Consider the following 17,511-nt stretch of genomic DNA (forward strand, 5'->3'; position numbering starts at 1 on the left):
ATTGAAAATTTTCTTTTTCCTAAAAACAAAACAGTGGAATAAATATATTATAGTTTATTTTCCTTCTAAAAATAATAATTTCAATGTGTACATGATTAAAAATGTCAAATGGCAAAAACTAAAAAATATGCAAAAGATATATATAAAATTAGATGAATCTATACTATTAATTGGGGAGTACACTTAAAGATTTAAAAAAAAAACGAAACATGTCATATATCCATGTTGCCAAACAGATCCAATTGCTTACATCATTTTAAAAAGAAAAATTTTAAAACCTCTTTATACTATCTAAACGGTATCATAATTAGAGTTAAAAAAAAATCAGTCTTAAATGTAATCGAATTTTTAGGAAACTTATACCAAATAAATACAAAATTGTGAAATTAAATTTAAATGAAATTATTTTAATTCAAAAATAGATTCAAATAATTTTAATAATTTAATAATACATTGTTTATGTTGTAATCCCGAATCTTGCTGGATATTAACTAATATAGACCTAATAAAGAAATCATAATATCATGCTATTATTTGAATCTATTTTTTGACGGGGGTATACTTAGGGATAAAAAAAACAGATATACCATATAATGCCCCCATACAAAAAAAACTTTGAAGAACAAACAAAAACCAGCGATAGGGCAAATTAGTAATTTTAGATGGGCTAGATGTGCAGATCCTGGGCAACCCGGTATAGTCATGTCCGGATCCTGGTTAATATAGTGTATTTCGCCAATCATATATTCCTGTTGCCAAAAAAAAAAATATTAAACAACATATAGTAAATCAAATATAGGACCTAATTATTTGCACTTAAATTTCATGTTCTTATTTTCTCTCTAATTATTTGCATTTATAAATTAAGTAAATAACATGTGCCTATTTTCTCTCTAATTATTTGCACTTAAATAATTAGGTCCTATATTTTATAAATGTTATTTACTTAATTTATCTCAGTTTTCTTTTCTAATACATTGTAATCTGATTTATTTCTTCTATTTCCATATATTATAGTTCAGATTGTGAACAATTGGCCAAAGGAGGAGATTTTATCTTTAAGGATGTCAAAACATCAAACTCCATTCTAACTCCAAATGCAGTGTATGTTTATCACGTATGGTGTTATAAATATTTTTTTTATTCATTTATGTTTATCATGTATTGGAATTTTTTAAATTCATTTATGCCTACGGAACTGTCTTCTAATTACATGTTAATACACCTTTAAAGAATACAATAGATGCTAATTTCCAGTGGAAATTTTAATGGTGGTCAAATATTCTAAGGACAAGTTACAAGTGTAAACGTTTTTTAGATATATATTCTTATCAAATATTTCAGATATATATTATCTTATATATATAGTACTAAAATCTTATAATATATAGTATTAAAATCTTATAATAATTTGTAATAGACATGAATAGACCAAATGCATATATTTAATTTTTGGGTTTTGAGAGACAGGTTTTTACAGATAAATAAATATTATACCTCTTAGGGGGTATAGCTATCGGGACTTATTTGACCCGCTTAACAATTTAGGTAATTTGGTTCCTGAAGTTTTAATTATTTTTGACAGTTTTTATCCGTTTCATAATTCACGAGTTTAATACAACTCTGATCAATCACTAATCCAATTCACGTTCGATTTGGGTATGTCGTTTGGTGAATCCTAATTTTATGCTGAAATCTTTATTATATATTTCAAACATCACAAACTGAATGAAACCAAACTAATATAAGTTTGAACTATAAATGTTGTAACAAATAAATATATCTATGTACATAACTCCATACATATATAAGATATTACATAATTTATAGTAAACTTAGTTTTTGAAATCAATTTCGCATGTATGTGCGGGTCCATACCTAGTGTATCATTGAATGTAAAACATTACAAATTAGTTGAATAATTAAAGTATTAAACACTAAAAAATCAGTTTTATAAAATTGCAAAAATTCTCATTTCGAATGCGAAACACATACTATTTTTTTAATTCTTGTTATGAAGTACTAGGACTCAGACTCCCTGCGATGTCGCGGGGGAAGTATTTTAGAAAAAAGTAAATAAAATTTAAAAGTTAAAATTATATATTATGAAATCATTTGAATATAATAAAATAGTTTGAATACATAAACTGTTACTAAAAACACAACCATCAAAATGAAAACTTATAACAAAAAATATTATGTAGAATAGACGCAATTTTGCAAAAAAAAAATATTGTTTAAAGTATTATAAATATAAGGATTTTTTATGAAGAATTATAGTAAAGCTACAATTAAAAAAATCATTATGACAAAGTGATTCTAACTGAAAATATTGAACTAATGGTTGTAATGAGTAAATATAATTTTCTATTAAATAATTATTACTAAAAACAAAATAATATAAATTTTGAATATTAAATTTGTTTTTAACGAAAAGTTACGATAAATAGACGCAACGCAAAAATTCTATATTCAGTTTTATTACATTTCTATATTGCTATAATTATTTCTAAAATTTTAGTTAGATTATAGAATAACGTTGAATATTAGATATTAATATCCAAATTATTTAGATATAACATAAAACGGAAAATTTTGTTTCAACGAACAATGATTTGTTAGTTATTGATGAAAAGACAAATATATAGAAAGTTCAAAACACATGACTATTTAAATAGATACACCTATTAGAACGAAAAGTTGTGATGATAAAATATGAATAAAATATAGTGAAAAGACATAACTTTAAAATGAAAACATAAAACTGTTTGAGTTAAAAAAAAAGGAATAAAAACAATTTTCTTACAAAAAAATACTAAGCAAAGTCGCAACTGTTGTTCGTATTTATTCAGATTGTTATTCTTATTTTTGAATATTAAACTATTTTTTTAACAAAAACTTACGATAAAAATAGACGCAACTGTAAATTCTATATTAAGTTGTATTAAATTTCTCTATCGCTATAATCATTTCTAAAATTTTAGTTAGATTATAGAATCACGTTGAATATTAGATATTAATATCTAATTATTTAGATTCAACATAAAATAAAAAATTTGTTTCAACGAACCTGTTAGTTATTGATGAAGAGACAAATATAAAGAGACTTCAAAAGACATGATTATTTAAATAGACACACCTATTAGACCGAAAAGTTATGATGAAAATATATAAATAAAATATAGTGAAAAGACACAACTTTACAATGAATAGATACAACCGTTTGAATTTAAAAAAAAAAGTTATGAAAAGGTGCTACGAAAAATCGCAAATATTGTGTGTGCACTTTATTTCACCTAATAACTCATATAAACTGCTTTTAAATAAAATACATCTTTCTTATCATATTGAGAAGTCAAATTCAAAATCTCATTATATAATTCATCTAACTCTTGAAAAAAAAAACTCTAGACATTTTCATGAAATTTTTATATTTAAAATTAACTAAAAGTTGTAAATTAGATCCGTCATTCCAAAAATCTTTTGTTAAATCAAGAATTGGAGGAATATTTTTACTTTTAAAAGAATGAATGCCAGAGAATAATTTAGAAAGCTGTAAAAACTGTTGATATTGAAATTTTATATTATTTTGTGTCATGACAAAAAAATGAAAACAGTTCAAAAAGACAAATATATCTAGATTTCAAAAGATATGAATATTCGAATAAACACAACTTTATAGTGAACAGTTGCAAATTTACAAAAAAAACCGTTACAATGAACAATCACAGCGTTTTGTAAAACACACAATTTAATTTTTCTACAGATTTTTTAAAAAAATATCCAAAAGGTACGGTTGAAAAAACACAAATTTTGGTGGCATTTATTCGGATTGCTATTATATATAGACATTAAATTTTATATTTAAAATTAACTAAAAGTTGTAAATTAGATTCATCATTCCAAAAAAATTTTGTTAAATCAAGAATTGGAAGAGTTTTTTTACTTTTAAAAGAATGAATGCTAGAGAATAATTTAGAAAGCTGTAAACACTTTTGATAGTAAAATTTTATATTATTTTGTGTCATGGCAAAAAAATTGAAATCAGTTCAAACAAATAAATTTCAAAAGATACAAATATTCGAATAAACACAACTCTACAATGAACAGTTACAACTTTACAAAAAAACTGTTACAATGAACAATCACAACTCTTTGTAAAAGTTACAATTTATTTTTTCTTTTACATATTTTTTTGAAAAAATTATCTAAAAGGTACGATTGAAAAAACACAACTTTTGGTGACATTTATTTGGATTGGAATTAAATATATTGAAAAGTAAAATCCAAAAACTCACTATGTAATCTATCTTAATCTTGGAAAAACACTCTATGTATTTTCATAAAACTTTTATATTTAAAATTAACTAAAAGATGTAAATTAGATTCATCATTCCAAAAATCTTTTGTTAAATCAAGAATTAGAAGAATTTCTTGACTTTAAAAGAATGAATGCTATAAAATAATTTAGAAAAATGTATAAACTGTTGAGATTGAAATTTTAGTTGATTTTCTGTTATGGCAAAAAAATGAAAACCGTTCAAACAAACAAATATATATAGATTTCAAAAGATACGGATGCTCCAATCAACACAACTTTACAGTGAACAGTTGTAACTTTTCATAAATAACCGTTTTAATAATCCATCACGATTTTTCAGAAAATATCCAAAAGGTACAATTGAATAAACACAACTGTTGGTCGCATTTATTCGGATTGTTATTATTATATAGATTACCGACTTTTTTTATACTACTCTAGTAATAAGGAAACATTTATGAACCATTATAGTAACTCTCCCTAATATATATAAAATGAATTTTAGTTTATTTTATTTGATTAACTTTAGGTTAAATATTAATTCCAAATTTTAAAACAATATCCCAAACTAATCAATTTAGAAATAAGTATGGTTTAGTAATTATGTTTAAAATCATATAATTTGTTTTGATTTGTTTTTGTTTGGTTTGGGTTATGGTTTTGTTGCTAACCCTTAACGCTCACTTGTTAAATTCTAGAAAATTAAAGAAGTAAAAAAAACCTATATGATAACTGATAAGTTCATAACATAAACATAGATTAGATGAACACTTGCTTCAATCTACAAAGTAAGCATTCTTTTTTTATATATATACAAAAATATTATAATATTCTTTACAGTATAATTAAATATATAAACACTACAATGCTTTTCAATCTCATTGTATGTTTGCTTCATTTACAAGCTATATATAAAGGTCAGTTGCTAAAGATGAATTACAACTACATATAACGTATACGTGTTCATCCCTCACTATCAACGACCGTCAAAATATGCCATCATCAACCACCCTTAAAGCTCGTCGTGAGCATTTTGATCAGTTTCTTCTCCGACCACAACAGCTTCTGCCACATACTGACGAGTTTGGTCTAGGCCTTTGTCGTCGTGAGAATACAAACAGTCCGCAGAAGGATGAACCATGCCATAACCAAACCCTTCAGCAGAATTACAATATGCTTCTACTTTTCCATCATTGCCTTCCAAATTGACGTTGTTGAGAACAATGTGATTACAAGGGACTGCGTCACTGCATGCGAATTTGATGGCTTTCGAGCTTTTTGTGGTTCCGGTTATGTTCCTGTACATTATCTCGCTTATGTGAACCGCCGATGTCTACAAAGAAATATGAATCAACAGATTAAGTTCTTTCTTGAGGTTTCTTGATGTAGTCAATGGTTAAGTGGAAGAAACCTGGTTTTGACAAGTTGATGGCGAATCGCAGTAGAATTGATCTATTATAATCGGATTTGCAACGTCCTGCATTTTTACGTTCTCGAAACGTACACCCTTCACGTAACCATTACCTCCCTGTTTTTTAAAGATTTCATCTTTCAATCAATCGCGAAACTCTTTGGAAGGAAAAGTATGAAAAATAGGATCAAGAAGAATTGAGATTTTTACCTGCCAAGTCTTGATTCTTAGACCATTAGTAGTGTTCTTTAGATAAGCAGTGTCCAACACAACTGCAGAGACGGTTCCTGTCGAGTGTCCTTGTCCAAGGCTTCCAATGCTGCAGAGCAAGAAGTTGCAAGAATTTAGTAAGTGTTTTTTTTTCTTTGACAAGGTTAGAGATGGTTTTACCTGATACCATGTCCTGGTCCACAATAGAGTCTCTTCATCTTTATCTTCGAGCTTCCATTCACAATCGAGACGCAATCATCTCCTGTTATCAAGTTTTAAGTGTCAGAGCTATAACATTTTGAGTTTAATAATATAGTACCAGAATAATGTTTTTGGTGAAGAACCTGTGCTGATTTTACTGTCTTGGACTACAACATCAGTAGATGCTGTTATATGAATTCCATCGGTGTTGGGACTGTCTCCAGGAGATGTGACCATAACTCTAGAGATTCGAACTGTGTTTGATCGAGCTATGATCAAATGCATTTGTTGGCTGTTCCGGATTGTTATGCCTCTCACATACACATTTGAACTTGAATATATAGTTAGCGCCTGTATTATAAATTTAAGACTTTGTTATAAGCAAAACCAAACATAAAATTGATAAGTCTACTGGTTGATGAACAACAAAACAGAGAGCTTTCAGACCGTTGGTGCGCCTACGCAAGGCTACAAGAGACAAAAAGAAGAAAGATTTGTGTCAGATTTGTACTTCAGAATTAGAAGAGAAAGTTCAATTTACGTTAAAGAAAATATATCTTACGTTAGACTTGTTCTTTTTGCAAGAAGCAGCCCACCATTTGGTACCAGAACCATCTATAACTCCATTCCCTTGGAATACAGTTCCTTGGAGTTTGGAAAATTGGAGCCAAACCCTTTGGAATTTAGGGTCCCATTCGCTAGGCTCATCTGGTGCCACAATTGTTCCATCAATCTATAAAAAATCAGATTTCATAAAAATGCATAAGACCATATGGTAACACATGTATGATCTTTGTTGTATTAATATTATTATATATAAGAATCAAACCAAAACGGAACTAAGAAGTTAAAAGATGACCTGAATGATCAATTTTTCTTGACATGGACCATCAAATTTCGTAGCATTTACTAAATAGCGACGTCCTTGTGGAACCAATAACACAGAGTTTGTTGCAGAGCAGGCCATGGTCCAAGCGCCTATAAATGCCTGGCTTATAAGAAAACATCGCATCAGCTAATAATAAAATCTTGAAATGGAGGTTTTGTCAGCATTATCATCCAATTGTTAAACCTATTCGAATATACGCACGCACCTGAGTATCATCAGCAACTCCGTCTCCAGCAGCACCAAAGCTATCCACATTCACCAGATTCTTACCAGAATATTGGCTCGTAAACGACGAGAAATCAAAGAAGGTCACATCATCGTCAATCTCATCCTCAGGGACATCGAGGTTCTCAAGCTTTCCAAGAATGTCAAGTTCCCTGTACATTGTGCTTCCTGGAGCTCCATAAGAAGCTACCATTAACAGAGCAAACAGGGAAACAACGAAGGGCTTATTCATTTAAGGCTTATAGGAAAAAAAATCCAACAAAATATTTTTATAATTGTATATGGTTTTAAGATATGAGATTCTATGCATAGAAAGGTTTCTTTGTGTAATGAGATGATACATAGTTTGAATATATATATAAGTAGAGTAATTAAGGGGGTTTTATTGGCTTGGCTTAAAAGTAGATAAAGAGAAGCCCTTATTTTTCAAACACATCTAAACTTAAAGCACAAGGCTTATCTTTTCTCACTTCTTTGCTTTACTCCAAAACCTCTACACATATTTTTTCCTGGTCAACATGTTTGTCCCCATTGAAATCTGGAAGATGAAATGAGAGATTCTGTGCTTGATACGTCAAAATGTTATTTTCTAGCATGCCATAGTTTGGGAAAACAAAACACAAACAGTTAGTAGTTGTTTCATGTAATGTTATTATATATAGCAAAAAGTTATAGAGTACTATAGGTCAACGATCATGAAAAGGCTATTTTTACAAAGCTTGAAACAGAGAAAAAAGGGTAAGAGCAAACTGAAAACTGCAATGGTTCTTTCAGGCATTTCTTCAAATCCAACTCTGAGAACATCAAAAAGCCGCAAACAAAGTATAGACGAAAAAAAAAAGCACAGATCCTTTTTTTTATGACGCTTTGCATTTGCTTAATGTATGATTAATCAGTTAGTGAAATTTGATTTATGTTCTTAACGTTCATAGGATATACAAATACAATATATTGTATCTCTAACCGTCTAACGAAAGGAAGAGCTAAAAGAGGATCATTGTTCAAAATTAGACATATCCATGTTTTGTAGAGATAAGAGTCCATCGGTGGAGTGACATATCTGGTAGTCTCCAGACCCTATATCGTAGTTCAGGAGGATGTTTGTCTTGGCGTCAAAGTAAAGTAGACACAAACGCAACGGTGATAAACGCAACGGTATAACATGAACTCTACCATCGATATTGTTTGGATAGACTCCCCCGAGGTCGATCTTATGTAACTTGTCCCAGCGACCGCCTTCACTTTCTTCCATCTTCCAAATCTCCATGAAATCAAATTGGACACTGTAATATAGAATCCATAAGTTTCCGCGGCTTCAAGATAAAGTGAAAAATGAGATTCTTTGGATCCTTCAAGGCAGAAGCACGGGGGTTTAGGGCTTAGGGAGAAAGTCTCGTCTTGTAGAGAGAAACAGACAATCTTAAAATCACTTGTGGCCCAGTAGATGATACCATTGACGTGAACATGAGAAGAGAGTTGTAGAAGATAGGGACATGGTCTTTGCAGCCTTCTCCAGGGTGATAGTTTAAGACGGCCATCTTCCACGATATCGATATTTAAGACCTCAAACAGTAAAACATGAGGCCACTTGACAACTTTGTACTGCATCGTGGCCTCAACAAAGCCAAAGGAGATGCACTCCTGAAATCCGTTGAAATTAACACCGTGGAAACCAAGGAGGGTCAGGTAAATTCTTCAACTCCTTGTTCACGGGGTTGTAAAGAGAGATCCCAGATTGACTAACAAAGCATAAGAGCTGGTGATGAGAGCTTAACATTCTGATTCCCATTAAGTCACACAAGAGTTCCGTAAACTGGTGGACGAGTAAATTTGCCTTGTAGCTTACAAAGATCTCGTTTAATTAACCACTCTTTTATAAACGATATATAATTTTGTTTAATTGTAAAATCTAAACTCTAACCATTCTTTTGTAAACTCAAACTGACATATAATTTTGTTTAATTGTAAAATCTAAATCCTAATCACTCTTTTGTAAACCTAAACCGACATATAATTTCGTTTAATTGTAAAATCTAAACCCTTACCACTCTTTTGTGAACCCTAACCGATACATAATTTTGTTTAATTATAAAATTTAAATCTTAACCATTCTTTTATAAACCCAAATACACATATAATTTTAAAAATTATAAATTTAAATCTAATCCTCTTTTATAAACTCAAACCGACATAATTTCCTTAATAAAATATCTACATAATTTGTTTTATCCTTTTATTTTAATTTTGATTTATTTTTTAAATATGATATGACATGACATATTATTGCATTTTGATCGATTTGTTAAAAGGAGGTGAATGAGAGTTGTGTGAACTCAAGAATTTTTCTTATCAAATACCCGTTTCTTGTACCACAAACCACAAAGTTCTCCACCCACCCGAAACACTAGCAACACACCAGACAGTCAGACGCCAAATTCTCAAAAACATATCATACTTTTCCAAATTTTCTTCCCGGACTCGATAAATCCACTTCTTCTAAAACCTTAAAATAGTTTGAAGCACGTATAAAAACCTAAATGATTGGGGTGTGCGGGGGCTTCAAGTTAGGGTTTCAGATCACACAGCACGCTTATGAGGCTTATACTATTGTAAAAACAAACTGGGCCTTAAGCCCATTAAACAGTAACAAAAAGCCTGCATCAGGTAACTTCTACCTCTGTCTTGATTGATTCTTTAAACAAATGGCTCTAATGTAATAATGCAAGTTTATGACGAAATAAAATACATAAACGTGTGGAGAGTAAAACAAGAACACAAATCTAAAATCTCCTACAAAAAACTTCTACAACTAAAAGAAAGATATTGAAAAAAAACATCAGATTCTACCTTTTCCAACATAAAATATATACAGATGAGAGAGATCTCTCTCATCGTTCTCACTCACAGAATCTGATACTGAATTCAAGCAAAGCATTACTACAGGTATCTTTTGTCTTGTCTAATCTTTTTTTTTCTTTTCTTACTTTGTCTGTCTTTGGTTAAGTAAAGAATCTGTCTCTTGCTTTGAATGCTATATCTTTCTTTCATTGTCTATTGTTAATGCTAACCAAAAAAACGAAATCAAGATCCGTGATGTTTCATCATGACTCATGAGTTTCTCGCCTCTCTGCTTTTTTTTTTTTTTGCTTTTCTTGACATGAATTTATTAGACTCTTGTTTAAAATTCAAGAATCAACTTGGCTTAGAAGTTCAGAGAAGTTGATAATGGTGAAGAATGTGTTTAGCCGAATTGATTTGTCGAGTTTCATTACAGGCTCAACTGAACATACTTGGCAACCAACAATGTCTTCAGAGACGAACATTCCAAGTTACTGGCTTAACTGGAGATTCTTTGTGTGTGCTATCTTTGTCTTGACGTCTCTGTTTCTGTCTTCGTTTCTGATTTGGAGATACGAAGGACCAAGAAAACGCAAGAAACACGGTGATGATAAAGATGATGATGATGATCAAAGCTTGGAACTCGAGCAACTCACTGGAGTTGTATATGATGATGAAACTTGGAACACTTGTGTTAAAGACATGCATCCGAATTGGTTGTTAGGTTTTCGTGTTTTTGGTTTTATTGTTCTTCTTGGACTTATCTCTGGTAATGCTATTGCTGATGGAACCGGCATTTTCATCTTCTACACACAGTGAGTTTTTCATAGAGACTTCTTTGATTTACATAAAAGATTTTGACAATCTCACTTGTTCTGATGAGTTTTGTTTGGTTCCTTTATCAGATGGACTTTCACATTGGTTACAGTTTACTTTGGGGTATGGCTTTTCTTCTTCACCTTATCATCATGGTACTTAACATGCTTTATCCAAATCTTTGTCTCTAGATCCTCACATCTTCCTCAGATTAGTAGTTCTTACATGTGTTTCTATGTGTAATCTTTAAGGGTCTGATGAGCAATCTTTCCTGTGAAACCTTTATAAGTGGACTTTGATGTGATGCAGCTTGCAGCATTGGTGTCTATATACAGATTTAAGTATGCTGATAATGGTGAAACCGGAGTCAGTATGGTAGATGAAGAAGAGCAAGGGTCGTATAGACCTCCCCTGAATATGTTTAAATCTTCAAACGGACATGATAGAGACAACAGAACAACACGTCAGATTGCAACTACATTGGGTTACATTCATCAGATTCTTTTCCAAGTAAGTCTTTCTGGTTTAAGTGTCAAACATGTTTAACTTCTATGCATAAGTTTCTCTGTGTCTGAACAAGTTTTTGTTTGGATTGCAGACTTGTGCAGGAGCTGTATTGCTTACAGATGGTGTGTTTTGGTTCATTATCTACCCTTTCCTCACAGCCAAAGATTTCAGTCTCGACTTTGTAAGTTTTAACTTGGAAATTGTCACATTTTGTAAGTCTTTGATTGTCTCTGAGGCTAAATTGTAACCAAACAATGATACTGCAGTTCATTGTGATTATGCACTCGGTCAATGCTATTTTCCTCCTCGGTGAAACTTTCCTAAATTCTCTGGTTAGTTGTTATGTTATGCTTAGCTCAACCTAATAGTAACCTTTGATGATAATGATGATAACAGCGATGATGACCTTTGATGATGAGTTGATTTCCATGTATCCAGCGATTCCCATTGTTCAGAATTGCATACTTTGTGGTATGGACCAGTATATTTGTGCTATTCCAGTGGATTGTTCATGCTTGTGTCTCCTTCTGGTAACAGTCATGTTTCTATCTTTCCTTACATTATATATGCTATGAACATATTAGTTTTACTTGCTTAGGCGCTATTGAGGTATGTGTATATAAACAATGTGCATAATCTCTGTTTGTGCAGGTGGCCTTACCCTTTCTTGGATTTGTCATCACCCTATGCCCCTTTATGGTAACTTTACACAAAGATCATCTCCTAGTTCCTTATCCGGTTATTCTGGTTCTGGAGATGTAGACAATGAAAATAATTGTTGATCTTGAATGGGTTTAAAGACTACAAAGTAAATGTTAAATTTAAATGATGTTTGCAGGTACGCGGCTGTTGGGGTTATGCACATACCATGCTTTGGAATCTTTGCTTTGATCGTGAAGTTGAAGTACATATGGCTCTCAAGATAATTCTCAGAACTCAGAAGGACCATAATAACCAAATATCATTCATATATACTTAGAATCTTTAAAAGAGTCTCTCATGAGCCTTGAGTAGAGAGTTTAAAGAAGAAGTTACAGACTCTCATAGTCTCATGTGGTATAGCCGTATAGGTTCTGTCCTGTCTCTGTATAATTTTTTTCTTTTCTTTTCTGTAAATTACATTCAAAATTCCTTTTGAAGGAACATATAATCACTTAGCTAAGCTAATCACCAATTTTTTTTAAGAACATTTATTTCTCTAATCTAATACACCTCCCAGCTAACCTATGGTGTATACACAATTGGATATCATAATGTTCAACTGTGTCTACACCATAGCTTATCTGGGAGGTGTATTAGATTAGAAAGAAGAAAAAAATGTCCTGTGTTTATTGTTAGACATAAAGGCTGGACCGGATTTTTAGTGGGAGTGGAGAGTATAAGTTTCACAAATCCAAATTTTTATTCGATGAATAATATTTATCCTGATAAACTAATTAATCATATCTTCCGGAATTTTTAATTCGAAAGTTTAAAAGAAGCATCATGTCCATGAGAATAATTTTAATTCTAAACACATTGTTTCAATGTAAGAAGAACAAAAGCTTGTTTGACAAAAATAGAAAGGAACAAAAGCTTTATAGTTTTATCCAAAAATGGCGAAAAATAGTATTTTCTCAGGTTTAACCAGAAAACAATACATTATATAATAACAGTGAGTTTGTGGGCCGCGAAGAGCCCATTATAACATTATTACTTTCGGCGTTGAACCGTGTCTTCTTCATGTGCACATCTAAAAAGTTATCTTCTATCTAATGTAATCAATGATTGTGCCAAAAGTACATAGATTAATAGTATAATATGGCTATTACATTAATAGTATAACTACATTGAAATTTATTTTATTTATATTGTATTTTGTATATAAAATATAATTTATGTAACTGTTATTAAAAAAAAATTTGGATAAAATATTATGCAATAAAATGATATGCTAAATATGATGATTTGAAAAAGACATTTAAGTTTTATATTGTTAATGATTCTAGATAAGTACTCGTACTATAACACTGGTTAAATTTTATTTTATACAAAATTTTGTATATTTTGTATTTTAAAATAAAATTTTAATATGTTGTATTAGTTTATGTACGTGAAGTTATTTCAACAATGTATATTCTACCTCATGATTTGAATGTCATTATAAGACATAATTTTGTGAATTTATTATATTATGAGTAATTTAATATATTGTTATACTTTTTTTTAATATACTTGGTTTTTTTGAATTTTTTCATATTATAGTGACATATTATTGACATTGCTATAACAAACCAATTTAGAGTGTTTATAGTTTCTAACTTTAATATGAAGTTTTAAATATTTTAAAAATATTTCAAAATAAATTATTTAAAATTTATTATCTTATATAAAATTATAAAATTCAACAAAAAAAGTATGAAATTGAATTTAAATATTCAAATTTGACTCGTTACTTTTACTCGATAGATTTTATTTTTAAAGAATAATATTAATAAAACTTGGATATTTTATAGATTGAATCATTTATATTTGTTTTTAAAAATTCAACTTATGGTATATCCGGAAATAAAACTATTTTTTGATTATAATAAATAATATGATAATTTATTTGTTTCACAAAATAGACTCATATATAAAAATGAGAGGTGAAGTATAATGATAATTAACAAATTAATATGTTAATTTAGATATCAAAAGATTTTATTTGATGAATAATTTAATAAAAGAAATTAATATGTTAAGTTAGATGATATCAAATGATTCTTTAGAATATTCTCTTTAAGATTTTTGAAAACAATAAATCCAGACTATACAAATAATATAAAACTTAATCTATAACATATTTGTAACTAGCTTATTAAAATTATATAGTTTACAAAACAATATTGTATACTTCCGTTTTATTATATAGGGGATATAAACTAGTACTCCTTCTGTCTCTAAAAGATTGATGTTTAGAATCTTTTCAATATTTAAAAAAACAATAATTACGAGTTTAAATATATTTTTTTCTTTGACTAAAGAGATATAACTTAATTTTAAACCAATAATAATTCAAAATTTTAAATATTTTTAATGATTACTTGTTGACGTTTATAAAATATCAAACTCTGTGCGATAAAAAAAATATCCCAAAACATCAATCTCCATACCACTAGTCTAGATTTATAGATACGTGTAATCATTCTAATTCTTTTCTACTACAGTTTATTCATTGACTAAAATAAGATTTTTAGCTTTTTAGCTCTTTATTATACCACACTTCAGACGGTGGCGCAAGAGCCATTATCATGGTCGCATTTGAAAGTGGTTCAGGTTTATCTAGTGTCTCACACTCTCGCTAACCGGGTTATGAATGTCTTTAATTCTTGGTTTGGAAAGGTCGGCTCTTATCTTGATAGTAAAAAATGGTTGTTATCTTTGGTTTGCCAAAAGCATTATTAATAAATCTGATTCTTAAGATTTTTAGAAAAAGAAGTTGATTTGTTGTTTTTGAGCTAGTGTTTCTCTCAATATTAAAGTCTTGTTGCTATTATTCTTAGACTTTGATTGCAATTTCTTTTGTTTTGAGGTTTATAATTTCTGTTTTATACGTATTGTTAATGTTTCTCGCTTTCAATTTAGTCTTCGGGACTTTACTTCGTCCATCGGTTTAGTTTCTCTTGAGCTTTAGACTGAAAATATATTTGTTTCCGTTGCAGTTTGTATTTCATGTATCTTTCAATTTTATTATCAATATTATCAGATGAAGGAAAAAAAAAAGCTCTTTAATATAAACGTGGTGGTTGTGATTGGTGAGCTCTCCAATGGAAAATTAAAAGTCAGCTAGCTAGTAATTGCACTTTTTGAATAATAGTTAGGTTTCCATCGTCAAATGCGCCATACGCATAACCAAAAAGGTTAAGCACTTAGGCTTGTGATTATAGAAATAATTGTTGTAGGTGTATAAAATGAAGTCAAACTCGAAGATAAACAAAATGGTGCCACGTTAATGACGAATGATTATTTTTTCTGATCTTTAACATGAGCTAATATTATAAATTAACTCTCCATATATAAATTTATCTTTCGAGTTTTGATCTCACCTGTACAGTTGGAGCCCAATTACCTTCCACTAATCGTCAATCCTCACCGGGATAAACAGACTAGAATATTAAGATTCTTACGAGGATAAACAAACTAGAATCGTAACAAAACATCTACCAAAGGTATATAACCTAGAAATTATTAAACGAGACAACTTAATTTGATAGATTTCCCCAATGTCACTATTATGTGGTTATAATAGAAAGATATAGTAGAACACTTTCTGTTCGAAGCGAACTTCGAGATTTTTTAAGATAAACGAAATAAAGACAAAATATACATTTGATGGAGTCATGGACCACAGACAAAACGCAAAAGGACCACTTCACAAGAAACATTTGAAGATGGAGAATATAAGAAACATAAACACTTTTGCATCAGGATGCTTGATATTGTTTTTGTTTTAATGCATGTCTACGACGTCCCAAGTTCATGGGAATAACATCAATATTCTAAACAGTAAATGTATAACAATAAGTTTTGTTTTTTTCTGGTTCAACAGCAATTTTTTCTTACGTAAAATAACAGATTATGGTCTTAAACACAAAATATATATGTATATTTAATAGATGCTCATATTTGTTGTCCCAGTAAAGCAATAATAAACTATTCTTCTCCACTGTTTCAAGCTGTATTTTAAAAGATTTATTCCTTAAGATAAAAGTTAAAAATAACCCATAAATTACTTTTTTGGTCCATAAAAGCTTTCATTGATATATATAATAACGCCTTGGCGCAACGACGACTGCCGAAGAAACAAAGGATCAAATTGGTTCGGTTTCGGTGATCAGTTATTTTCCTAACATAGAAGTCTATATGGTGGCTATTTGTCCACTTTTTCTTACAGATATGTACATTTTGATCTTTATATATTTTAGTTACTTACTTAAAAAAACGAGTACCCCATTATTTTAGCTATGTCAAATGTGTTGAATAGTTAAATATTTTTGCATAGATTATAAATAAAACATAAAGCCAAGGCAAAAAAATAGATACATAACAAGTAATAACATATGAATATTAAGACTAGGAGTTTCCAAAAACAAATCATAACAAGTAAATAAGATAGCAGACAGAATTTGTTAACAAAATAGTAGTACTAGCATCACTAATTATTAGTCTTATAAGATGTTTTGGTCAACAAAATAATGTTATGAATCAAAACCTAACAACCTTAGACAGATCACGGGAAAAATTCCATAAGAAACACACTTGAGTGGACGTACAGTACTAGACTACTAGCATCACTAATTATGCAAACATGATCCAATAATTTAGTCATTGTTTTTGTCATTATCATTTTTTCTGCAAGACATGGACTCATAATGGGAGATTCAGACCAAAAACTTTCTTAATTAAATCCGGAACGTTTTGGTGCTATTATTTCTTGACTATAATGTCATAATGATCATCTAGAAAGTTGACGATAATTTATAGATGTCGCGAAGGCCAACGGTGAGGATTTAATCCAATACAATCCAACGAAGTGAAATGCGAGAAGCAAAGCTCTGTCCTTTTGATAAGTGGTAATAATACAAAACTGAAAGCTTTATGTCAGTTAAAATTCACAGTTTCACACCAAAGTAGTCCGACGGATAGATATGTCAATCAACCTGTCCATCAACATAAAGACCTTTATGACATTTTTAATATTCTTTTTTTTTTGGGAAAAATATATACGGATCACTGGATCGGGTTTTGGAGTATATCCATGCAAAAATATCGGTTTTCTTGGAATAAGGTTAAAGAATGATTTTCTTATTAAAAATAAACTGCAGGGTCTATATTACCATATAAGGTAATGATATATTTTCATTTTTCAGTTGATACTTGATAACTATAAGCTAACGCTACATAAGATTCTTGTGAACAAAAAAAAGTGGGATTAGTCGAGTGGCCACTAAAAAACTTAAATCCAAAAGGAATTTTAATTAGCACATTACTGAAAACAATTAAACAAAATTTATTATTGCTCACTAAGGGCAAATTTAGTGGGAATTGCTCAACCAATTTCTAATAAATAAA

At 29.9% G+C, this 17,511-nt stretch overlaps 2 protein-coding genes across 4 annotated transcripts; one reads left to right on the plus strand and one right to left on the minus strand.

The window, feature by feature from the left end:
- LOC104701691 (probable polygalacturonase At1g80170) lies at positions 5,334–7,489 on the minus strand. The gene is made up of 9 exons (XM_010417428.2): positions 7,238–7,489; positions 7,003–7,131; positions 6,706–6,876; positions 6,591–6,611; positions 6,287–6,494; positions 6,123–6,204; positions 5,943–6,051; positions 5,733–5,849; positions 5,334–5,654 (listed from the first exon to the last, which is right to left on the minus strand). Exons 1-9 carry the CDS (start codon positions 7,487–7,489, stop codon positions 5,334–5,336), a joined length of 1,410 nt encoding a protein of 469 aa, XP_010415730.1.
- LOC104701692 lies at positions 10,025–12,588 on the plus strand. Of its 3 annotated transcripts, XM_010417430.2 has the most exons (9): positions 10,025–10,200; positions 10,532–10,910; positions 11,001–11,034; positions 11,221–11,421; positions 11,510–11,599; positions 11,685–11,750; positions 11,857–11,948; positions 12,070–12,117; positions 12,257–12,588. In XM_010417430.2, exons 2-9 carry the CDS (start codon positions 10,561–10,563, stop codon positions 12,342–12,344), a joined length of 969 nt encoding a protein of 322 aa, XP_010415732.1. In that variant the 5' UTR covers positions 10,025–10,200; positions 10,532–10,560; the 3' UTR covers positions 12,345–12,588. The 3 variants fall into 3 exon arrangements, with proteins under 3 accessions (XP_010415732.1, XP_010415734.1, XP_010415731.1); XM_010417432.2 differs by lacking the exon at positions 10,025–10,200 and having other exon boundaries at positions 10,235–10,910; positions 11,874–11,948; XM_010417429.2 differs by lacking the exon at positions 10,025–10,200 and having other exon boundaries at positions 10,238–10,910.

Source organism: Camelina sativa, chromosome 7 (assembly GCF_000633955.1).
Source record: "Camelina sativa cultivar DH55 chromosome 7, Cs, whole genome shotgun sequence".
NCBI lineage: Eukaryota > Viridiplantae > Streptophyta > Magnoliopsida > Brassicales > Brassicaceae > Camelina > Camelina sativa.